Genomic DNA, 25,475 nt, shown 5'->3' on the forward strand with positions numbered 1-25,475 from the left:
GGAGTCAAAAGAACAATAATGGTCATTATTTTAAGACTGTAGGTCTTATTTATTACCAAGATATTCTAAACAAATTATACTGTAATAAAATACCTCATAAATATTTGAAGTTACAAGATTACCAGTACAAACAGACTCACTCTAAATCCACTGTGTTGTCACACATTTAAGCAGGAAGGAAAATTATAAACACCTCCAAGCACCAGAAAACTTATAGGGCATGAAATGTTAATGAAAAGTTCAGATTTCAGACTTTACACTAAAATACTTTTGCTGTGCCTTAATTATGTCTATTTTATTAAAACAAATGATTGAGCATTCTATTTCATCACTATTAAAAGAATTATAACACTACCTATGTGTACATTACCAAATGTTTTGATAGTGAATGTTTCAGTAGTGACAGACAGTACATGACCAGTAAGCACAGCTTTGAACAGCTGTACACAGATAAAATTGTATTTTTTTATTATTAACACTCAATAAAGTTGACTAAATTGCAGAAAATATCTGTTTCTGTAATGACAATTACAGTGGTACACACTGATTTTCAGATGTTGGAGCACATTTACTTTAAAACAATAGGATCTAACTGCTCACCATGTATATTTGTGTGTGTACACACACACACACACACACACACTATATTTCCAAAAGTATTCGGTTGTCTGCCTTCACACACATATGAAATTGAGTGACATCCTATTCTTAACCCATAGGCTTTAATATGATGTTGGCCCAGCCTTTGCAGCTATAACAGCTTCAGCTCTTCTGGGAAGGCTTTCCACAAGGTTTAGGAGTGTGTTTATGGGAATTTTTGACCATTCCTCCCTAAGCGCATTTTTGAGGTCAGACACTGATGTTGGATGAGAAGGTCTGGCTCATAGTCTCCACTAGCTGGGAGCATGAAACTGTTGAAAATCTCTTGGTCTGCTGAAGCATTAAGAGTTCCTTTCACGGAAACTAAGGAGCCGAGATCAACACTGAAAAACAACCCCACACCGTAATCCCCTCTCCACCAAACTGTACTCTTGGCACAATGCAGTCAGACAAGTACTGTTCTCCTGACAACCATCAAACCAAGACTAGTCCATTGGATTGCCAGAGGGAGAAGTGTGATTCATCACTCCAGAGAACATGTCTCCACTGTTCTAGAGTCCAGTGGCAGCACTGTACACCCCTGCATTTGACGCTTTGCATTGCGCTTGGTGATGTAAGGCTTGGACGCAGCTGCTCAGCCGTGGAAAGTCATTCCATGAAGCTCTCTACGCGTTGTTCCTGAGCTAATCTAAAGGCCACATTAAGTCTGGAAGAGTGTAGTGATTGACTCAGCAGAAGGTCGGTGACCTCTGCGCACTATGCGTCTCAGCATCCACTGACCCCACTCTGTTTTACGTGGCTGACCACTTTGAGTTTCCCAATTGCTTGAACTATGTTATAATATCACTGACAGTTGACTGTGGAATATTTAGTAGTGAGTTGCACAGGTGGCATCCTATCACAGTACCACACTGGAATTCATTGAGCTCCTGAGCGCGACCCATTCTTTCACAAATATTTGTAGAAGCAGTCTGCTTTCATACACCTGTGGTGTGTGTGTGTATATATATATATATATATATATATATATATATATATATATATATATATATATATATATATATATATGTATTAGGGCTATCAAAGTTAACGCGATAATAACGCATTAACACGATCTCAAAAATAGTGCCGTTAACGCAAATTTTGTTTGGCCCTGAGAGTCATCCGTAGTTCATGTTGAGACTTGATCGTGCGCGGCGTCTCTCATTAAGAGTAGAGGAGTAAGTGTCTGTGTTTACATGCAAAGATTTTTGCCAATCCGACTGAATATAACCGGATTACAGACTCAGACTGAGATGTTTATTCTCACTCTGTTCAACAATCTGATGAAAATCTTCGTTTACATGCTCACTACAAGTAATCCAATCCAAAATGACGCGCGTGCGTGGAGTAGCGATTGGAGTAAACGTTACCATGACAGCGAACATCACGTGAGGTCCAGTTGGCGCGCTTGTGGTTTTAACTGCTTTAAACTGACGTTAGACTCAGAAAAACGTCCTTTACCTGTACTTATAAAGGAAGACGTCGTGCTCTGAGACACAGAAGCTGGATGTCCGTCCCACCGCCATCTTTTAAAGCTCAGAGTATAAACCTCGTCTCCTCTGCAGGCCAGTTTCTGCTCCCGCCGTGTTGAACGGTATAAACCTTTCGCTATAACGCGCCGCGCATGGACAGAATTACACTCCGATTGGAGTGTAATCGGATTCAGGCGTTTACACGGATATTACTCTTCTAGGCCCCCCTAATATATATATATATATATATATATATATATATATATATATATATATATATACAGTGCTGTGAAAAGGTATTTGCCCCCTTCTTCTTCTTCTTTCGGCTGCTCCCTTTAGGGGTCGCAACAGCGGATCATCTGCCTCCATCTTGCCCTATACACTGCCTCCTCTACTTTTACACCAACCATCTCCATGTCCACCTTCACTGCATCCATAAACCTGCTCTGAGGTCTACCTCTTCTCCTTCTACCCGGCAGCTCCATCTCCAACATTCTTTGACCAATATATCCACTATTCCTCCTCAACAAATGTCCAAACCATCTCAACCTGGCCTCTCTGGCTTTATCTCCAAACTGCTCCACCTTCACTGTCCCTCTGATCTGCTCATTTCTAATCTTGTCCATCCTTGTCACTCCCAACGAAAATCTCAGCATCTTCATCTCCGCCACCTCCAGCTCAGCCTCCTGTCTTTTAAACATAGCCACAGTCTCCAAACCATACATCATAGCAGGACGCACTACTGTCTTGTAAACCTTCCCTTTCTCTCTTGCTGCTATCTTTCTTCCTGCACCCTCTTCTTCACCTCTTTTCTACACTGTCCATTGCTCTGGATGGTTGACCCAAGATATTTGAAGTCATCCACCTTGACAACCTCTACTCCTTGCATCTTCACCTTTCCACCAGCCTACCTCTCATTCACACACATGTATTCCGTCTTGTCTCTACTGACCTTCATTCCTCTCCTCTCCAGTGCAAACCTCCACCTCTCCAGATTCTCTTCCACCTGCTCTCTACTCTCACCACAGATTACAATGTCATCTGCAAACATCATGGTCCATGGAGCCTCCTGTCTGACCTCATCTGTCAACCTTTCCATCACCATTGCAAACAAGAAGGGGCTCAAAGCTGATCAAAGCCTTTCCTTCTCTCTCGCTTCCTTCTAACCCGCCTTCCTCCTCTCCTCTTTGATGGTCTTCGACCTACACTAGTCCAATTTCCACCAACACCCTGCTTGTCAACAGCACCGGAGGCGGTCGTTGTTAACCCGGGCCTCAACCGATCCAGTATGGCAATCATATTTGTGATCCGCATGATAGTTTTGGCACAAGTTTTACGCCGGATGCCCTTCCTGACGCAACCCTCACCATTTATCCGGGCTTGGGACCGGCACCAGAAGTACACAAAGTATGCCCCCATTCATTTTTATTTATTTTTGCTCATTTGTCACATTTAAATGTTTTGAGATCATTTTATTTTAGTATAAGACAGAGATAACATAAGTAAACACAAAATGCAGCTTTAAAATGATCGATCCATTTGTTGAAGATAAAGATTTATTTTTCACCCGTGTGAAAAAGTAATAGCTCCCTAATCCTAGTAACTAGTTGTGCCAACCCCTTGGCAGTGACAACTGCAGTCAAACATTGATGAGTCTTTTACATCTCTGTGGAGGATTTTTGTCTCACTCTTCCTTGAAGAATTGTTTTTATTCAGCTACATTGGAGGGTTTTCAAGCATCAACTACCCATTTAAGGTCTTGCCACAGCATCTCAATGGGATTCAAATTAGGACTTTGACTCAGCCACTCTAAAACTCCAGTTTTATTTCTTTGGAGTCGTTCAGAGGTGGACTTGTGTGCTTCAGGTCATTGTCCTGCTGAAGAACCCAACTGCACTCCCGTGGATGCCATTTTTGCCCTTTCTTTTTGTGGGATTGTGTACACTGACCTTACCTGAAGCAAGTGAGGCCTGCAGTTCTTTAGACATTCATCTGGGTTCCTTTGTGACCTCCTGGTTGAGTTGTCAGTGTGCCCTTGGTGAAATTTTGGTAGGCCAGACATTTCTGAGAAGGTTCACCACTGTTCCAAGTTTTTTCCATTTGTGGATAATGACTCTCACTGTGGTTCCCTGGAGTCCCAGAGCTTTAGCAATGGCTCTGTACCCCTTACCAGACTGGTAGATTTCAATAATTTTGTTTCAAATTTGTATTTAAATGCCTTTAGAATGTGGCATCATGTGCTGCTTTTTGGGACCTTCTAGCCTGCTTCATATTGCCAGACAAGTTCTACTGAAGTGATGTTTAGGTTCAACAGGTAATCAAGCCTGAGCGTGATCAGTGAAGTTGAACCCAGTAGTCAACTGAATTTGGTTAATTGGTTGATGAAGTAGCTAAGGGGGCAGTCATTTTTTCACATAGAGCCATTTTTTTCCATTAATAAATGAAACCATAATTAAAAAACAGCATTTTACATGTACTGTGTTATCTTTGTCTAAAATTACATGTAGTTTGATGACCTAAAATAATTCAAGTGTGACAAATATGCAAAAATAGAAGAAACCAGGAAGGGTGCAAATACTTTTTCACAACACTATAGCCTAATACTATCTCAGTTAAAGTCTTGGGTTTAAGTACATTAGAATATAATCCTTGTAAATATCTAACTACCTGCTACTTTTTACCCAAAATAGACAGTGCTGTAGAGTTTATTCCACATACTTGCCCAATTAATATCTAGAACCTGTTGGGCATTTCAGTGTAATTTAGTTAGAGTGCTTTGGAACTAAATATCATGGGACTCAAAATAATTGCCTAGTACTTTGAAGTTAGTACCTCACACTTTCCTGGTTAATACCTAGAATTTAAGGTACTGTAAAAGAGCTGTAGGAGGGGAGTCGGTCTTAAATCTACAACAGAAATCTAGAACATCCTGTTTCTTCACACAGTTGTGTTTTATACCTGCCTCTACATATATGTGCAGTAGTACGGATATCATTTGGTGTCTAACTATGCTGACATTCATCTAAAAACTCATACATGCAATAAAACAGCAGATTGAGTAATCTTAATTGCATTAATCTCCATTATGTTATGTCATTAAATACTGGTGAAATATGGCTCTGGAACAGATTAAGAGCCATAGGTAGAGAACTTCACCTAGATCAATTATACTGCATGCCAACAAAGGCATTGTTCCTGTTTTATGCTTTGTACCAGCTGGGTAAACAAATTAATCTTACCCATGGATACAAATCCTGTTGAAGCGCAGCGGAAAACGCACATATATCACACAAATGAATATTGGCTGTCAGCGCCAGGAAATAGAGAATCCCTCTGAAAATTAATCCTCCTAAAAGGTACCACACATTTATAGTATAGTCTCTTGCTGTCCCGCAGCACGAGTAGGTGGACAGAGATTCTGTTTTAATTTGTTTTCCAGCCTAAATCAGGCCATGTGGGTTATTTACAAAACTATTCTCCTGCTATGTTTTTGGAAATAGCCATCTGACAACATTTCCATTATCCAAGCCACTAATGGCTGATTTAATACTTTCTCAGAGCTTCAGTTTCAGGTCACTGCACAGCTGTAGGGGGCCTTGAAGAAATCTCGGTTAGTTGACAAGGGAAGTACTTGATATCATCTACACAACAAGAATAAAAGCTATAGACAGAAGATAGTCAGATCTTCACTTTCAGTTAAATGCCTGAACATCTACAGTGCTAAAGTCAGAGACCACCCTTCATTGTTTTTATTATTAGTCAAAATAGGCCTTTTCTGTTCAGGAGACTCACTTTCAGTTTTTATAGATATCTGCAGGGATATTTTTTTTCTACACCTCAAGTTCAGTCTTAGAAATTGGCTTTACATTTTCTGTTTCTTGTCCAAATAATCCCAAACACGTTCAGTGATGTTGAGTTCTGGGTGGGTCAGTCCATTGGTCTAGCTTTAAGTGCTGTTTATCTGATAGAGAGTGGTCTATCAGGTCTTGCAGTTGAGTACTGTTTCTTTACTTAATTTCCTTTGACTTTCTCCTCCCTTGTGCAAGCGGATTATCTCATATCTAATGTCATGTCAATGTTTTGACAGAAAATTATGATGGGTGGTCTGTATATATTGTAAGAATATATTATTTGTTCATAGTAAATGTATGGGATTTGTCAAAGAAAAACTGTCCATTACATTTCTGTTGGGTCAGCTGACATTTGTAAATTATATAAAAAGAGTTTTGAAGACAGCAACAATATATAGATATGTATGTAGCTATATAGATGTATTTATACAGATGTATGGCTGGTGTATCTTGTGGAATGGTGGAGGTACTTTTCAAAAGAGCATTAATTAAATTGGAGTTGAAAGGGTTAAAGTAGTAAAAATCATGAGATATTAAAGCCTGGCTGTCTTCCAGATCATCTCTTATTCAGCCCCCTCCCCCAGTGCATCGTAAACGGCTTTAGTGGAAATGGCTGCCAGTCTTTAATGTACGACAATTCATTATATAAATAAATCAGAGATGTTAAACAGATGCTAACAGTCCTTCTGAAAAATAGTGGTTCAAACCTCATCATTAATTATGATAGTGTTGAATTATTGAATGTCCAAGACTAAGCCTGAGACCGTGGCTAAGAGGACCCTTTGTGATGATTAGCTTTTAGGGCTGAATGACTTTGGTGAAAAGTCACATTGCGATAATACGGGGAGATTCACTTGAAAGAGGCCCTGAATATTCTGTTGTAACTCCTGTTAGGATGAAACAATCTGAACCAAAATAATACACTACATACCTTGAAATATGTGTAATCAAGTGCATTACATGTGATGCTGTAAGTGATCTTCGTTTTCTGCCAGACACTTGAAGGGGTACAGGGGTATGCACCCGGAAGATGAAAACAGAAGTTAAACATTGTGACAGCTGTCCGGCGCCTACCTCATCGCTCTGACGCAGGGGCATCCCGGAGCACATTAAATGTTGTTTTTTTCAGATTGCATCGTCTTAGCAAGAGTTATTACAGAATATTCTGGGCCTCTTTCAAGTGAATCTCCCTGTGTTTTTGCAATAATGTTTTTGTGACAAACACTGTGAAAACAAAAAGGGAAAAAGTGAAACAAGATGTTCTGGACACCAGCAACAGCTTCTTTGTTTGATTTGTTAGACCCAAATTAACTTTTTTTCCAAATGGAGTAATTTTGACTCTAGCAATGGAAAAGGTTCTGCAGGCAGTATTTTGTGGTAGCAAAAATAAAACAGAGGAGTTTCCTTTACTGCTTTTATCCCTCTGTTTTCATAAAGGCATGGACAACATAGTCTGCAGAGTGCGCACCCACTTAAGGCACAGCATCCATGAGTTTTTATAGGTTCCCTGATGGATAACGCTGGACAGTAAAGACCAAAAGAATATTGTTGTTATTATATTGCTACATGCCATGTTTGCAGTTCTCCTTACAACATATTAAAAACACACTGGTGAATCAGTAATATGACATGGTTTAAGGTTGGCATTATTTGGAACAAAAGGATTTCCTTTTTTTGGGATTACATGAATATGTTAATTTATCAAAACTCATGTGGGACTGTGATGTGTCAGAATACTCATAACACACATAATTGGTTAGAAGTTCATTTTTATATCTCTGCCTCCTGTCATATCAGTATTGCAAAGGCCAATATTGATCAACAAACAATATATTGTGCAATTTCAGAAACACATCACTTGAATGGGTGTGGCTAAACTACTGCAGGTTAAACAGGCAGGGCTGCTACAGATAATCACTACAGACCTCCAAACTTCATGTAGCCTTCAAATTAGCTTAAGAAATGGAATGAGTTTCCATGGCTGAGCAGCTGCATCCAAGCCTTACATCACAAAGCGCAATGCAAAGCGGCGAATGCAGTGTTGTAAAGCACCACCACTGGACTCTAGAGCAGTGGAGACGTGTTCTCTGGAGTGACAAATCATGCTTCTCCATCTGGCAATTCGATGGATGACTCTGGGTTTGATGATTGCCAGGAGAATGGTACTTGTCTGACTGCATTGTGCCAAGTGTAAAGTTTGGTGGAGGGGGGATTATGATGTGGGGTTGTTTTTCAGGAGTTGAGCTCGGCCCCTTAGTTCTGAGAAAGGATCTCTTAATGCTTCAGCACCAAGAGATTTTGGACATTATAGCTGTGTGTATCCCCCCCAGCGCAAACACCAGAGAAGCCTTGAATGTTCTCTACCATTCCATCAGCAAACTGCAGTCTACATATCCAGAGGGAGTTTTCATTGTGGCGGGGGATTTTAATCAGGCCAATCTGAAAACTGTACTTCCCCACTTACATCAGTATGTGAACTTTGCATCCAGAGGAAAGAACATGCTAGATCTGGCATACAGTAACATCAAAAAGGCATTCAAGGCCTCCCCCACCTTGGCTCCTCAGACCATCTCTCTGTGATGCTAATTCCAGCATACAAGCCCCTGCTGATCAGGAAAAAAGCCACCATGAGGCAGGTGAGGGTCTGGCCTGCAGGGGCCATGGAAAGACTTCAAGATTGCTTCGAGTGCAAGGACTGGGACATGTTCAAGGCAGCAGCCACCGAAAATCATCACACACGGGTGGATTGGTATACTGAGTCTGTGTCTGCATGCATCCAGAAGTGCATGGAGGACGTGAGTGTGATTAAAAACATCACACGGGCCAACAAGAAACCATGACTAGTGAGGTATGTGCGAGGCTGAAAGCACAAAACAACACTTTCAAATCTGGTGATGTGGTGGCACTCAGTACAGCGAGAGCAAACCTGAACCAGGCCATAAGAGTCATGGCGACTCATGGTCAAAAGATTTCTTCCAGAATACCTCGAACACAAGATAAATGTGGCCAGGCATTTAGATAGTCATGGACTATAAAGTTACTTCTCCCCCTGTGAAAATAACATCAACTTTCTCAACGAAATAAATAAATACTTCGGAAGGTTTGAGGCACTGAACACCACTCCTGTGGTGAAATCTACTCCTCGCCCTGATGAGCAGATACTCTGCCTGGATAAGGCGGATGTCTGGAGAACCCTGGGGAGAGGAAAAACTCGGAAAGTGGTGGGCCCCGACAACATACGGATGGGTGCTTAAGGAATGTGGCGATCAGCTGGCCGGGGTTCTCACGGACGTCTTCAACACCTCGCTGAAACAGGCTGTCGTACCATGATACCCGGTGCTCAAAAAACCCAGACCAGAGCTAAGAACATAAACAGAGACCACTCACACCCCCACCATGGACTGTTCTTGCTGCTGGTCTCTGAAAGGAGGTTCCGAAGCCTTCAAAGCAGAACAGCCAGGTTCAAAAACAGCTTCTTCCCACATGCCAAAACTGCTTACCTCTAAATAACATGCTGCTCCAATTCTTTCTTTTTTTTGATTACCTCATACATGGGACCTCCAGTGAAATATACTCTTGTACATATACTTTAAAAATTATTTATCTGCTGACATACATATGTTTACATATGCACTACACTTTGCACTACATTGTACTTTGCATTGTACAATACATTGTATTACTTGTATTACTGATCTACTCTGAGCCAATGCCACAAAATTTCGTTCTAGTGTGCACTGTTCAGTGTTAATTTGAATGACAAATTCTGTGTAAGTCTAAGTCTAAGTCTAAGAATTTCATGCTCGCAACTATGTGGGAACAGTTTGGGTACGGCCTCTTCCTGTTCCAACATGACTGCGCACCAGTGCACAAAGTAAGGTCCATAAAGACATGGATGAGCGAGTTTGTTTTGGAAGAACTTGTCTGGCCTGCACAGAGTCCTGACCTCAACCCAATAGAAAACCTTTGGGATGAATTAGAGCGGAGACTGCGAGCCAGGCCTCATCCAGCCAGGCCTCATCCAAAATCAGTGTCTGACCCTCAAATGCGCTTCTGGAAGAATGGTCAGAAATTCCCATAAACACACTCCTAACCCTTGTGTAAAGCCTTACCAGAAGAGTTGAAGCTGTTATAGCTGCAAAGGGTGGGCCGACATCACATTAAACTCTATGGATTAAGAGTCTCATTCAATTTCATATGCATGTGAAGGCAGACGTCCAAATATTTTTTCAATATAGTGTATATGAACTGCTTGAACTGAGCAGTGAATAGTACATTTACTACAACCAACAAATGTTTTTTTTTTGCTTTAATCGATGAGGGAGCAGGGAGCAAACTCACAGAAATGAAAGAAGAGGGAAGTCAGAGTCAAAGCCCAATCAATAACAAATCTTTTGCTCTGCTTGAGGTTTTTTATGCATATGAGGTTCAGTTGTGTTGTATTTGTGTTCCAAAATGATTTAACATCTGTGTTAAGAAGTTCAACTATTAATTTGGGTGAATCAGTGTTATTTACTGATGCTGTTCTGGTGGCCATATTAATAGCTTAATGGCTCATGTTAACTATATCCTAGGTTCAAATGATACACTGTAAAACGTGCTGTTTTCTTTGACAGATTTTCAGACGATGCTGGCTTGTATTCAAAAAGGCGTCCAGTAAAGGACCACGGCGATTAGAGAAATATCCTGATGAAAAGGCTGCCTACTTTCGAAGTTTTCATAAGGTAAGAAATCCTGCTACCTCTATTTTACAGTCATTTTACAAACATTTTATTCTCTCTCTCTGTTGAACGAGTGTGGATTTTTGGTCAAAAGACTCATAATTTAGTTTTGCAACCTGTCTTTATCACCAACGCTTACACAGGCTGTTTTGTGCCTTTAAGATTGGTGGTCCTGTGTTGTGCTTCATGCAAAAAGCAGTCCAGTGTAGCAGGTATCAATAGGAACCAAACAACACATAAGGTATCGCTATATGCAGATGATCTTTTATTGTTTATATCTGAACTGTTAGAATCCATTCCCAAGCTCATAGATATATTACAACTATTTGGAAGACTATAGGGCTACAAATTAAATTTTTCTAAGAGTTTACTTTTCCCCATAAATCAACAGACAGCATCCTGTGATTATAGCGAATTCCCTTTTAAATTAGAACGTCACTTTTTCACCTATTTGGGTATTAATGTCACACAACTATATGAAGACCTTTATGACCACAAATTTAAAACAGTTTTAGAGCACACCAAGCAGGATTTCAAAGCTGGTCATGGCTTCCCATTACATTGGCGGGCTGAGTAAACATGACAGTACTGCCACGATTCTTGTATTTATTTCAGATGAACCCAATTCTGTTAGCTAAGTCCTGGTTCAACACTCTAAATAGCTACATCACTATATTTATCTGGAGCAACTCCGCGCATTAAAAGAAACTACTTAGAGATGCCCAGAAGCAAATGGGGACTGGGCTTGCCTAACTTTCTATTCTACTACTGGGCTGCTAACATCTCTAAGCTGAACTACTGGATCTTGGTGTGTAGGCATAACCAAGGTCCAATGTGGGCTACTATGGAACTCGCACCCAATTCACAACTTTCCCCTATTTTCCTCTTAAGTTATGCCTTGCCTGTTAGTCTAAGTCTTCAAAATTTGGGCCCAGTCAATAGGAACTCTCTTAAGATATGGTTCATTTGTCCATTTTAACCAAGCAATTATTTTTCTCCTGTTAATAGACAGTCACTTGTTTCCTCCATCTCGAACAGATACTGCTTTCAAATTATGGCACAGGAATGGACTGATATTCTTTGGTGACTTATACATAGAAGGTACATTTGCCTTCTTTGATGCATTGCAGAGAGACCATAATATTGCAAATAGCCACTTTTTAAAATATCTTCAGGTGCGTAGTTTTACAAAAAAACACCTCTCATTCCCTTCTACACCGCCCAAACATGCAATAGACTTCATCTTGGAATTAGATCCATATGGAAAAGGGATAGTATCAAAAACTTATCAATTCAGGAGATCAGTCCCCCTACTACTGAGGCTATGAAACAGGCATGGGAGGAGGACTTGGAAATCGAGCTTTCTGAGGAAACTTGGCAAAGCAGCTTGAAACGCACACATACCACCTCTCTCTGCATTAGACATGGACTCACTCAGTTTAAAATTATTCATAGACTTCATTATTCAAATGTGAAACTGGCCATAATTTTCCCTGGAACCAATCCTGGATGTCCAAGATGCCATCACAGGCCAGCTGCACTAGGCCATATGTTCTGGTCATGCAATTTGTTAACTAACTTCTGGGAGAAGATCTTTGAAGCAGTCTCCTATATAAATCAGGGGACAGTGGACCCTAATCCCACAATTGCAGTTTTTGGGGTCTCTCCATTAGAAGAACAATCTACTGCCCTCCAAGCAAATGTTATAGCTTTTGCCACATTGCTGACCCAGAGACTGATTCTCCGGGGGTGGAAATCAGGGACTGATTTATAAATAAAGGGATTGTTTCTTCTTATCTGGTCTGTCAAATGAAAATCTATAAATAAAGTGCTTAAAAAAAAGCAGCCCAGTGTAACACATGTAGTTGGCGCTGTCAAAAATTTCTTGCAGGGTCAGGTCCTTAAAAATAGAAGTTAAGTCATTTTATTAGGTGGCAGATAATGTTGCTTGTTCTAAACATAGTTCATGAAATAAGCAAAATGTTCTGGCAATAAAGTGAGATGACTTTATTACACAAAATTACTTCAAACAGATGAAAATTGTCTAGAAAAAAATCTTATAACCAGCTTACAACAGTCTCAAAATGAGAAATATAAATTTTACCAACTAAATTGAAAATAAATTCACTTGCCAAGAAACTATTTTTGCAGTGAAGAGCAGATATCAGAACAATAAAATGTATTTTATGAACAAAATCTGTTTTGAATGTATAAAGAGTATATTGAGTTCTCTCAATGTTTCCTTTGGGGGTCTTAGTTGTAACAGTGGGTTAAACTAACCCCACTTTCAGCTGCTTCTTTTGGATTTGTGGATCCTCTGGAAGCTGCAGTGTTCCATTTGCTTCCTGACAGCCAGGAACAGCACAACGTTGAATCTTCTGCCGCACATTACATTACTATGATCTTCCTGGAGCCTAAGTTAGTGGGTCTAAACCACTTGTGTTTCTGCATGGAGATGTGTTCATGGTGGTGAGGTCACAACTATGATGAATTTAAAATGAGGATAATGGTATATTTTGAAAATGTGACAGTTCAAGAAAAAAAGCAAGGCAAGTTTCTTTTTGGGGCCCTTTATTGTTTGCTGTACATGGTTTTATGGCTATTTTCAAAAGGGTTTTTGACCTTTGTAATTTTAGAAAGTGGAACATTTGCCCCATCCTTTTCAGGAATACTGATTAATATTTCCATTTACTGTAATGTTCACTTGTATGTCTGTAGTGAAGAGCTCTCAGTAAACGCTTTCTCTGAGGCTGTTTCGTATTTATTTCTTCATATAATAGTTTCGGCGGGGGGATATAATCTGATCTTATACTCACTGATATCAGTGTTATTATTCTGCTGGCGGCGTTTGATATCCTGTTCAGCGTTTGTGTAGTGACAGTGATTTTTGGAAGAGAGGAATGATGGGAATTTATTCCGTCTTGTGAAGGAGAGATGATAGCAGTGCATGTTTATTGATTGCCCTGTGAGAAAGAGAGAGATAACGGAAATCTGATGTTGAATTGAGCTTGAGTAGTCTATAGTAAATAAGAATTTTTAGAAATACTTCATTTGAGCAGCTTGTTATTTTATACTATTGATTATTGATTGGATATTATGAAATATTATTGGTGTTTTCTGAATTGAATGACTTTTTTGTTCTCTATTTGAGCTTTTATAGGAGTTTTACAGGAGTACCTTTTCTGCAGAATGCACAGCGATACTTGTCAGTTTGAGCTCTGCTATTTATATCAGAAATTGGCTCGCTGTGGTGGAGGCACAGGCAGAGGATGCAGGAGCTATTTGGGCTACTCCAAAAATTAGCAGCATTACCAATAGCAGGGGTCAAAAGTGGGGCAGGCAGATACATACAAGCTGATCTAGACTGAAAAGTAAAAAAATATATAGAAACAACCAACAACGAAATAAAGAAAACACAGAAAACCTTGGCATAGCAGTAGAGATAGCTTGGTACCCTGTACAATACTAAACTGCAGTGTAAGATTAAATATTCAATAAAGTTGGAATAAAAAAAAATAGATATATAAATAGAAATACAATAAAATTTGGTTTAAAAACACAGATCAGACCTCTCTGATGACTCTGGTCATGACCTGGTATTTTAATGAGTGCCTGTGATTGACAGCCCTCAGTTAAATGTTCCTAATCTGCTACATCGCTGAAGCAGAACTAAACAGAACAGGGTGAGTGAAGTGGAGAGAAATGAGTGAAATTGGCTCTGCATATATAAGTAGGGTTGTAGAGCGGGGGGTTCCCAATCCCAGTCCTTGCCACTATTTAATAAGCTCCTTGTGGACTGGGTCAGGTGTGCAGAGTAGCGAAAAAACAAAAATTCACAGAGCATGGGGTCTCAAAGGATGGGTCCAGAAACCTCTGCTGTAGACTGTCCCCACTGTGTCCATGACTGACTAGAAACATTATCCAGCTTTTTTGTGGCAACATATTAATGAAGGTTGCTTGATAAAGCCAAATTTCTGTTCTTCATTTGAATGTTGAGAAAATTAAATCTTACTGACACAAATAATGTCACAAAGGACATCTCAGATGCTGCCCCTCATCAACATTACATACAGACTCACATACATACTAGCACCTATATACACACATATTAGCAACTTGTGATAAATAGCAATGGCCTAGCAACACCTTAGCAACCACTTAGGATAACATAGCAATGGCCTAGCAAAACTTTAACATCCACCTGGGATACTATATAAATGGTCTAACAATGACTTGGCAACCACCTGGGAAACCATAGTAACACCCCAGCACCTACCTGGGATTTGATAGCAATGGTGATGTCAAGCCAACTTAAAGATTGCTCACAAACTTTCCTCTTGTAGTTCACTTTACTGCTGTATCTGCATTCGGGGGATTGCAGACGTGGCCTGTTGAACAAATGGACACACAGACAGCTTAGCTTTCACATATGTTTCTCCAACTCTTAGGGAGTTTTTTTCCTTGCCACTTTCACCGTTGGCTTGCTCACTGGGGCTTGGACCTGGATTTTATGCAAAGCTGAAACACCTGTTGTAAAAAACACTATATAAATAAACTGATTTTGAGTCACAGTCACTTAAACACAGAGAGATTGCAGGGGAACACAGGTTTAGTAAAGATGTATGGGTGGGACATACCACATCAGCCTTGTGATTGATGTGGATATTGTTTATCTGTGTGTGACCCAAGATCAGGAATGTCCAGTTTACATCAGAAGAGGAATTTTGACAAAATTCATCATCCATTTATTGGACATTAGGAAGTAATTTGCATGATAACAAACACACAAAAATAAGTGCAACAACAGAAAAAGAAGAAATTTAAGATTTTGTTTACTCTTAAGGAGGTAATTCTGTTTATTGTATGTATAAATGTGCTTGGCCCTGAATATGAAATCTTTCTTTTATTCTTTCATTGTTTCAATGTTTTTCACTTAAGGCTTGTTATCAGAGCAATATCTGATGAACATGTGGGGTATTGTAGAATAATGAGCTGCAGATCTGAACTGTGATATCCCACTTTAGAGCTGTTGCTTTGTGTAAATGTCCTGTTATCAGATCAACAACTCTCTAATTAGATTATTCATTAGACATGCAGGGAGATTATCAAGTGTAGAACAAAAGCAACAACTGCTCTTATCATCAGGAGTGTATAAGAACGGATATCCAGACTTTATCTGGTTTTAATGCGAAATGCCTGATGGGTCTCTATAAGCTAAATAGGTTGAAAACCCTTTTACTTTCATCTCATTGAAGTGTTTAATGATTTTTAAAAGTTAAGCACAGTCTGGTATGTACTCAGCAACTCTAATCAAATGTTTATTACAATTTCACAAATGTAAATGTTTGGATGGACAAATATATCTCTTCTTTATTTATTCATGATGTATTGAAAGCAAAATTACATAATGAAGAGTGCAGGGTTTAATGTATTAATGTGATCATTTAAATTCCCGCCAGTCTTGTTGTAATGTTGCATCATTTCTCTCTTGCATCAATACTAAGTCTTGCATTTGCAGCGCTTTGAATTAGAGCTTGAAATATTTGGTTGTTAATTTCATTCTATGTGTTTTTTCTCACCTCACAAGAAGCCAGATAGCTATTTCAGTCTGGACGTGGTTGCAGTTAAAGCCTCAATTTGTTAATTGTTCCATACGAGAACAAAACAGCGCCACTCCATGAAATGACTCAGAGGACAGTTTTTGAAGAATGTAAGTGAATTGGCACTAATGCAGTCACCTAAGCTGTAAAATGTAAAACCCCATTCTTTTTTAATTTAATGAGGTGACCGAGGAAATGGCTATAATGTCCATCTAAATGAGTGTAGCATAACTGTGGAAATGAATGTAGTGTAACCATGTAAATAAGTGTAGTATTACCATCTAAATGAGTGTAACCATGGAAATGGATGTAACGTATTAATGGAAATTACCATAAGAGCACCAAGGAAAGTATCATGTAACTGTGAAAATTAATAACCATGTTAATGAGTGTAGTGTCACCATCTAAATGAGTGTTACGTAACTATGGAAATGGATGTAGGAAATTAATTCAAATGACCATAACATAACCAAGGAACATGTGGAAATGAATATAGCGTAACCATAGTAATGAGTGTAGTGTCACTATCTAAATTAGCATATTGTAACCATGGAAATAGGCATTGTGTATCCATGGACATGGTAGTAGTGTAATCATGGAAATGAGTGTAGCATAACCATGGCAACAGGTGTGGCCCATTGATCCATATATCAGTGGAATAATTGTACTTCAGATGGATTGTTATCAATCAGCTTATAATTTAATTACATGTCTGTCATCTGGATTATGAGAGCTGTGCAGTAGGAGTACTGCACTATTTACAGACTTCCCCTCTAGATCAGTTTGAAAGTGGAGGGATGAAAATAGTCTGAATCGAAACAATGCTTATGTCGAGCTCAAAATCACCCAAGAAGCAGAGTACAAGACAAATGTGAAGTATCGTCCAGCACAGCAGTTTCTACTTTACAAAAAAGAGCTAAATATAAGAGTGATTCAGACTAGAGGAAAGCAATGGATGCAAATATGACATTTCTGCCTTGTAAAGTTTTTTTGCTTCAGAAATAGATGGGCCGCTCCTGCAGGCATCCTGCTTAGCAGCACATTTCTCCGAGGGTGGCTCTCAGAAATGTTGTAATGCAGCTCACTTCAAAAGTAAAAGTAGATTCCTCAAAGCTGTTGTCAGTTTGTATCTAAAAGAAGTGAATAACTGCTTCCAGTTTTTGGCAGATATTTACAGGAAAGTTTTGTTGTTGGAGAATTTTATGCAGATGGTTAATTTTGTTCAGCAATAGTGAAAGCTCCCGCAGGCGAGCTTAGGATAAAGCTGCAGTGAGGGGAGGGAGAAAAGTCTTTTGCCATTTCTGTTGACAGGCAGGATTGCCAGTTCCTACCAAGCAGATGGAAAAGAAACCAGTTCAGTCTTATTTGAACAATCACTATATTCACATGCACACAATAGCCCGAACTTCTTAATTTAAGAAACAGGACTAAACCAAGACCAAAGGTGTTTTCACACCTTGTTTGTCTTCTAAAGTCTAGAGTTCTTTTTTGACATGGTACCTTTTTCATTTGGTTTGGTTGGTTTGTCATTGCAATGGCTAAAGCTAAAGTACCAGTTACACACATTTTCGCTGGGGAACTGATCAGATGTTTGGCAAGGAAAATAGAGCTTAGTTACTTTCATATTACGGCCTTTAAACTGAACCAGCCAGGTTACTGATGGTCCATGTGCCAAAATCAAATGCACTTCTTTACTATGTATTACTGCTAATCTGTTGTTATTAGGAGCAGCCCCTAATGCTGCAGGCATTAAATTAGCATCTGTAAAGAGTTGGTCATTTAAACAGGCAGATTATGTAGACAATATAACGCTAAGGTGCTGCTAGAAGAAAATGAAATCAGGCTCTCATGTTGAATGCCCTTGTTTGTATGTGGATCATCATAAAAAGGCATTTTGCCAGAGGTGAATAGAACTAGGGCTCACTTGAAAGCAGACCGAGGCCTGTCGTTTTGGAAGACCACTGTTCAGTTGTTGTTTTGTGCACTGGAGTATGAGTGGAATGTTCACACATGTCAACACAAGCCGAACTAACTAACAAACTAAAAGTTTGATTGGTCCCCAACACGCAAAGTAGGTGTGAAAGTTTACATTTGTTCCAGCATGTATGGACCAAACTACAGCATGAAACACCCCCTTCAAGACACATTTACAAGTTTCCTAATGGTAAAAAATAATGCCATGTGTTTTTTGTAAGCCGTGTGTCTACATATAAAAGTACAATTAAAAGTTCTGATGGTTTCGATATAAATCATGATATAGGGTGTATATATACACATGCCTCTGGTAACATTCCATGTCTTAGTGATTTTGTGAAAATAAGAAAAAAATGAAAAAACATCAACTCATCCTCTACAAAGAACACCCATCTGCATGTTGTCTGCCATGTTTTTCACTTAGGAAATTGCCAAAGCATAAAATTTGACTGCAGATGTTCATGCTTACACTAAGTTGCTTACACATGCTCATGTTCATACTTACACTAAGTTGCCAAAATTCACTCACTCATCCAAATCATTGAATTCAGGTGTTCCAATCACTTCCATTCCACATTGGTGTATAGAACCAATCACCTAGACACGCAGACTGCTTCTACAAACATTTGTGAAAGACTGAGTCACTCTCAGGAGGTACCGTGATAGGATGCCACATGTACAACTAGTCCAGTCATGAAATTTCCTCATTACAAAGTATTCCACAGTCAATTGTCAGTGGTATTATAACAAAGTGGAAGCAATTGGGAATGACAGCAACTCAGCCTACTCTAGTGCAGTGGAGATGTGTTCTCTGGAGCGACAAATCACGTTTCTCGGTCTGGCAATCCGATGGATGAGTCTGGGTTTGGCAGTTGCCAGGAGAACGGTACTTATCTGACTGCATTGTGCCAAGTGTAAAGTTTGGAGGAGGGAGGATTATGGTGTGGGGTTGTTTTTCAGGAGTTGGGCTTGGCACCTTAGTTCCAGTGAAAGGAACCCTTAATGCTTCAGCAGACCAAGAGACTTTGGACAATTTCATGCTCCCAACTTTGTGGGAACAGTTTGAGGATGGCCCCTTCCTATTCCAGCATGACTGCGGACCAGTGCACAAGGCAAGGTTCATAAAGACATGGATGAGCGAGTTTGGTGTGGAAGAACTTGGCTGGCCTGCACAGAGTCCTGATCTCAACGCGACAGAACACCTTTGGAATGAATTAGAGCGGAGACTGCAAGCCAGGCCTTCTTGGCCAACATCAGTGTCTGATCTCACAAATGCGCTTCTGGAAGAATGGTCAAAAATTCCCATAAAATTCCCATATTCCCACTCCTAACCCTTGTGGAAAGCCTTCCCAGAAGAGTTGAAGCTGTTAGAGCTTCAAAGGATGGGCCAACATCATATTAAGCCCTATGGATTAAGAATGAGATGTCACTCAAGTTCATATGCATATGAAGGCAGTATGTTATATCAACCACTACATTGTAGAAAATGCACCTCTCCTCCGTAAATGGATTTAATTAGCAAGTTTTAGGCCAAAAGCCTTCTTATAAAACAGTGTCTCAGACATCAGGCAGTGTCTTCATATAATAACATTCTGTAAGGGAGCTTTTAGAAGAAAGACTGAAGACTGAAATGTCAGTGAATTTCCCCTTTTGCTGTTTCAGATTTAACAAATATATGCTAAAATGTACTGCTTCTCCTTTTTAACGGAAAATCTGGAAATCCAGGTTTGGAGAGATGGGCTTTTGTTTATTTCAGTGGTGGTGCAGAATACATCTGTGTTGTGCTTATAAAAGTATTTAAGTGCTGGTGTTCCAGGTTCTGAAACTGCTTGAGGCAAATGGCTCTGTTGCAGAGGAGGGACCAGTTTATTCAGAATGAATAAGCATGAGTGGGATGAAATGGTCTGCTGCTGAATATAAACATCAGGGAAGAACACAACACCACAAGATATACACTGCCCATCAAAAGTTTGGGGACACCCAGAGTTTCATGGTTTAAAAAAATTGCATGCTTTCTTTGTTAGTTTGCAACAGCTTATTGTATAGAAAGTTTTCTTGATTTCATGCTGTTTTCTTTTGCTAAAAACTGCCAAGAATGGCTTTTTCTTACTCAGATCAAGTATCAATTATTAATAATAGATGACTGAGCATGAAAGAAATATGGCAGAAGTTGGCACTCGGCCGAACAAAAAAATGAAAGAAGTTGAAAAGATCAAATGCAGCGCTTTGTCTCTACAAAAAAAGATTAAAATTGTCCATACTGTGGTCTTCTATTTGGTTCTGTCTGGATAGACAATAAACAAGTAAGATAGGAAAATGTAGATAAATGTAGAAAACAAACTAATGGATCCTGAATCAAGTCTTGCCTCTTAGTCAAAGTCCAGATAACCAAACTAAAGCTGTCTTATTTTGGACATAGTCTACCTGCCAACCAAAGCAACAGCTGTTATAAGCTCTACGTTGTAAATAAAGCAAAGCCCGTGCCCATTTTTCCCCTTGTTGTAACATCAGCACTTGTCAGCACTCAAATCTTTCAGGTGTTTAAACCACCTGAGGGCCAAAAGACTTGTGAACATGTTAATTTAACAATAGTTTGGAAATCTGTTAAATCTGTAATTATCCTGTTTTTAACATGCAAACCCTGTTGTTTTCAGCCAGGAAGACCTGTCCACTATGGACATGTCCACTTTTTCTGTCTTGAGTTTGAACCCAAGATGTACTGCCAGTTTTGTGATGTCATTGATTGGTCATCTACAGGCAGTTCATCAGCTCTGTGGTTGGGTTAAACACCCCCTCATTAAAAAAAACAACTTGATTATATAAACTATAGTTTAGCAACAGTTTTTGCAATTTGAAAATTGCAATGTTGATATAAAAAGGATTAATCTTCAGCCTTGGCATGGCTAGATGCTGCTTCGTATTTGCATTAGCCACCTGTTGCAGGAACCTAGTATGAGCAATTAAATTCATGAGAATGTCATAGCTAGAGATCTACTTTAGAAATAAAATGATATACTAGCTTAGTATTACATTAGCTACCCCTGCAAAATCATGGCTCACGAGAAAGGCACTCATAAGGCACATGAGAAATATCTCCACCATGTCCGCATATATGAACAAGTCAACTCATAATGGGAGCTTGTGTGACCTCTGTTTCAGAAGCATGGTCCAGCGGTTAGCTACCTAGTTATAGGTTACTGATATGATGTAAGTGCTGACCATTCAAAAAACAGACATGATATGTCTGGGATCTACCCATCATATGGTGAAAGTGTGAAATTTTCAACATTAGCTGCAAAAATGAATTAGATCCCTAAAATGACCATTTGACAGCTTGTTCTCTGTTTTGCACTTTTTACTTTTGACTTTTTTACAAAACGAGTGGAGGGGTCTGTTTTCTGGAAGAAGCTGCTGGCTGCTGTCAGTCATTATGTATTCTGTCACACCCACACAATTCTGAACAGGCAACAGCTTGAAAAGTTTGGAGCATTTATTTCATGCAAAATGGTATTAATTTATCTATTTTTTGAGTATAACACTGGGAAACACTTTTTCTACAGCATATCTTTATTGTATACAAAATGAAAAATAAAATTGAAACAGTGTTGACAGGGGCATTAAGAGGTACGGAATACTTCAAAGAAGTCTCTTGAAAATCTTGGAAAGCTATTGCTGTGAATCTTTTATGCTATCTAATGATTAAATCTCTATTTGAAAGTCTCATTCTTGCTCTTCAGATTAAAAAAGGCACATTGATGAACATGAAGCATAGATGATACTGAAGAGTGTTGAAGATAAATATACACAGAGCATTAGCATAGCACTGATTTATGATCACAAAAGATTTACAGTGATTTCTTTGTGTTCTTCACAAAATTAACTGGACAGGTTAGAGTACTAGCACCAGCTCTTCTGTGGACTGCTTGAGGCTTCTGCAAGCCAAGATGGCAATGAACAGAACATTCTTTTTTCCCCAGTGTGGGTTTCAAAAACTCACATTAAGCCTAAGCCTGGACTAAAAGAGATTTTTGAACACTGCTGACATTACAGTTTAGTTTGAGGCAAGACTTAAACCATTTGGAAGAAAACGGCCCTATAAAGATACAGTATTTAAGCAAAGCCTTTACTGTAGATATTACTTTTTCCCTTCCCTTATCGATGCCTGGTCCTTAAGTCTTGACCGATATTGTGTGTATATGTATACCTGCATATATCTCCATGCTAAAGAGTAAATCAAGGCTAAAGGCATCATAACCCCCAACAGAATGGTAGGTCCTTTAACATGTCTCTCTAACTTTTGCTACCTCAGTAACAACCTGTACTAACATTAACTCAGACCATAAGTTACTACACAGCAGGGGATGGGGGATTACTGAGACATCCCTGACTCAGACATTCAAGTAAAGGGAAACTGTTATCATGTTTTACACTGTATGCATGTTGTGTTGGCTTATTCATGGCAGATTAGTGCATTTAATAATATTGGTGTCACTGCAGCTTGGGTGTGAATCAGAAATTACTTCAAGGCATTGGTCACAAGTATTGGCATCCTCATCACCGTTAATGCATAAAAATATTAAAAACATGCTTTTTTATAAGCCAAACATATTGTATAGCTTTATTGTAAAAGTTCCAAAAATTAAATTAGACATTCAAAAAATCGACCAGCATGAATGGAAATACCCAGTCAACTCAACTCAAAAACTCCTGATTTCTTTATTCTTTTAAAAGTGCCCACAAGTTTTTTCTTTAAAGCCAGAATCAGCATGCATTCATGCAGTTAGCTTTAAGGGCATAAATCAGGGCAGTGTGAGTTAAAATATTTGACTTTTTTTACAAGTATAATTTAGTGTATGGGTTTATTGTAAATCTCAATAAGAAAATACAAAGAATAAACCAGCACTGATGGAATTAGCTGGAAAAGTAAGTATCTGGCAACCGTGTTTATAAATGCATGCCCTTTTCTTCCAGTCAAAAAAACTCACTAATCCTTTATTCTCTCAAAAATCTTTATAGTGTGTCTGGTTTGGTGGCTGGAATAATGATATTTCTCCGCCGTAGGCAGCGCTCCTCAGGCTGAGGCCATGAGTTTGTGTTTTTTGAAGATGTTTTGAAGTAGGTTGCCGATGCCGGTCAGGGTGAGCTCTCGGCACACAGCAGCGGGATGTTTCTGAGGTGGGTAGTCCGGTGGCTATTTAGTTTCCAACAGGAGGGTGAAGATAACTCCCTGGAGGGGCCACAAACACCATAACAACTCAGCCAAAAATAAAAGAGCAGTCACATGCAGGTTAGCAGAAAGAAAGGAAAAGCAGATGAGTCGGAGTCTGCTTCAGCAGTAAGAGCTTTAGAAAGGCTTTTGAAAAGAAAGAGTTTGAAGATCACTGGGGTTGGGCAAAAGAGAGTTCTGAATAATAATAATAAGAGTAATAATAATATATATATTTTTTCAAATGCCATCACATTATTTCTGTAGGACAAATGAATAATGTAGTAATCATTATTTTATTTTGTGCAATAAATAATCAACCTTTTATAAACAGTCATATGCAGAGGTTTGGACACCCCTGCTCAAACTATATTTTATTGGTTTTCTAAGTGAAAATAAGTGAACACATCTTCTACACAGAACACACTTCTGCACATTTTAATGCACAGTTACTGTTTATTTGCTGAATTGAACATATTGGGAAACATAAAATTTAGCCTGTGCGAAAGTGACTGCAATGTGTTATATTTTTTTTCAATATGTGAAGCTCAGCAAATAGAAATTTTGCACTAAAATTAGCAGAAAAATGCCATATACTATTTTCAGCCAGGTGTTAGAAATGAAAAACAGCAGTGTTGTCCCTATGCCAGGACTCTTTACTGACACTTTAAACCTGATACATACAAGCTCATATATACGCTAACCAGCTCTGCATTTCACTGTAAAGGCTGTGGAAGGCTGTGAGATTTGGTGGAATGAGGTTAAATGAGGTGAATTCTGACAGAAAACTATGTTTGACAGAGATTACATTTTAGGTGGTTATGTATTTTTTTTTGTAATAAAAATATTACAGTTTTCAATCTGCAATAAAACAATTTCCACTTTGCAAAGAATCACCCAAGAAGGGGAGTGTTGTAAGTATTGTTTATCAGATATGGAGACAGAGCAGTTTGATAGGATTTCAGCTCTGCTAGTCAGCAACAATGATATGGAAATAAGGTCAAGAGGCAAAACAGTCTTTGTTTTGCAAAGTGTTTCAAAGTTATTTTAGCCAGGTTTGTGCTCTAATGCGAGTGAGAAAACTTTGGAAAATGAATCGTGTTCAGGAGCAATGACTTAGCGTGTTATTTCTATGCTTGTTACTAATTTGTTTCGCCATATGGGAGCTTTTTATAGCCTTGACTAATCAGATAAACTGGTTAGATATCTCTGTTTTCCAATTTCTAGTAGTCTTAGTTTCTCAGCTACACTGACCAAACTGAGGCTAATTAGCTTCCTCACGCTGTGTGTCATTCAATTTTCAAAACTAGATCCGAACAAATTGTATAAATTGTATTTGCTTATGTTTTCCTGATTGGTTATCATTACTACTAATAGGAGCCCATTTATTTTGGATCCATTATTTTGGAGCATCTGTTAGTGTGTGACCAAGCTTGGAGACATTATTGAGTGTCAGTTGTCCTCATAAGACATTCTCTGACGGTTGCACCATGTTACCGGGAAAAATAGTTAAATTAATAGTTTTGCTACTTTTAGCGACAGGAAAGAGGAGGAAGAGGACGAGGCAGACACCCTGCGGCCGTTCAGTCTCCGCTGCCTAAACGCTTGATTAAGAAGAGTTTCAGCGAATTAGAGCTGAAATGGATGTTTTCCCCAAAAGAACTGAGAGCTCTGCTGCTTTCTGAGAGAAACCCATATAGAAACAGGCGCTCACTCACAGCCTCTAAATCCCCCACCGGCAGGCTCTGAGGGGAGAGAGTACAATGCCTGCTGTCAGAATGTTCTTTTAGCAGAGCTAGCGAAGAAGTGTTCGTAAACTTGTGGCTAAGGAGTTAAGGAGATTTTTTTGTCACTTCCTGTCCCGAAGGAAGTCGTGACACCGGATACAAAGAAAGCTTCTTACTCTTTTATGTTGTAGCTGTCAGTATCAAGGCTGCGAGGTTAGTGTTTATTATGGAAGTAGTTCATGTTGAATCATGAATGATGAACCTTCATACTGCATATATTCC

General features: G+C 39.1%; 1 protein-coding gene across 2 annotated transcripts in view; it reads left to right on the top strand.

Moving 5' to 3' along the window:
* Positions 1-25,475, top strand: part of dok6 (docking protein 6) — a 115,648-nt gene that overhangs the window by 48,682 nt on the left and 41,491 nt on the right. For both annotated transcript variants that reach the window (XM_017696140.2, XM_037533848.1), the window contains exon 2: positions 10,582-10,689. In XM_017696140.2, the coding sequence (XP_017551629.1) occupies positions 10,582-10,689 (108 nt within the window). The remainder of the gene's footprint in view (positions 1-10,581; positions 10,690-25,475) is intronic.

This window comes from Pygocentrus nattereri, chromosome 24 (assembly GCF_015220715.1).
Source record: "Pygocentrus nattereri isolate fPygNat1 chromosome 24, fPygNat1.pri, whole genome shotgun sequence".
Lineage (NCBI taxonomy): Eukaryota > Metazoa > Chordata > Actinopteri > Characiformes > Serrasalmidae > Pygocentrus > Pygocentrus nattereri.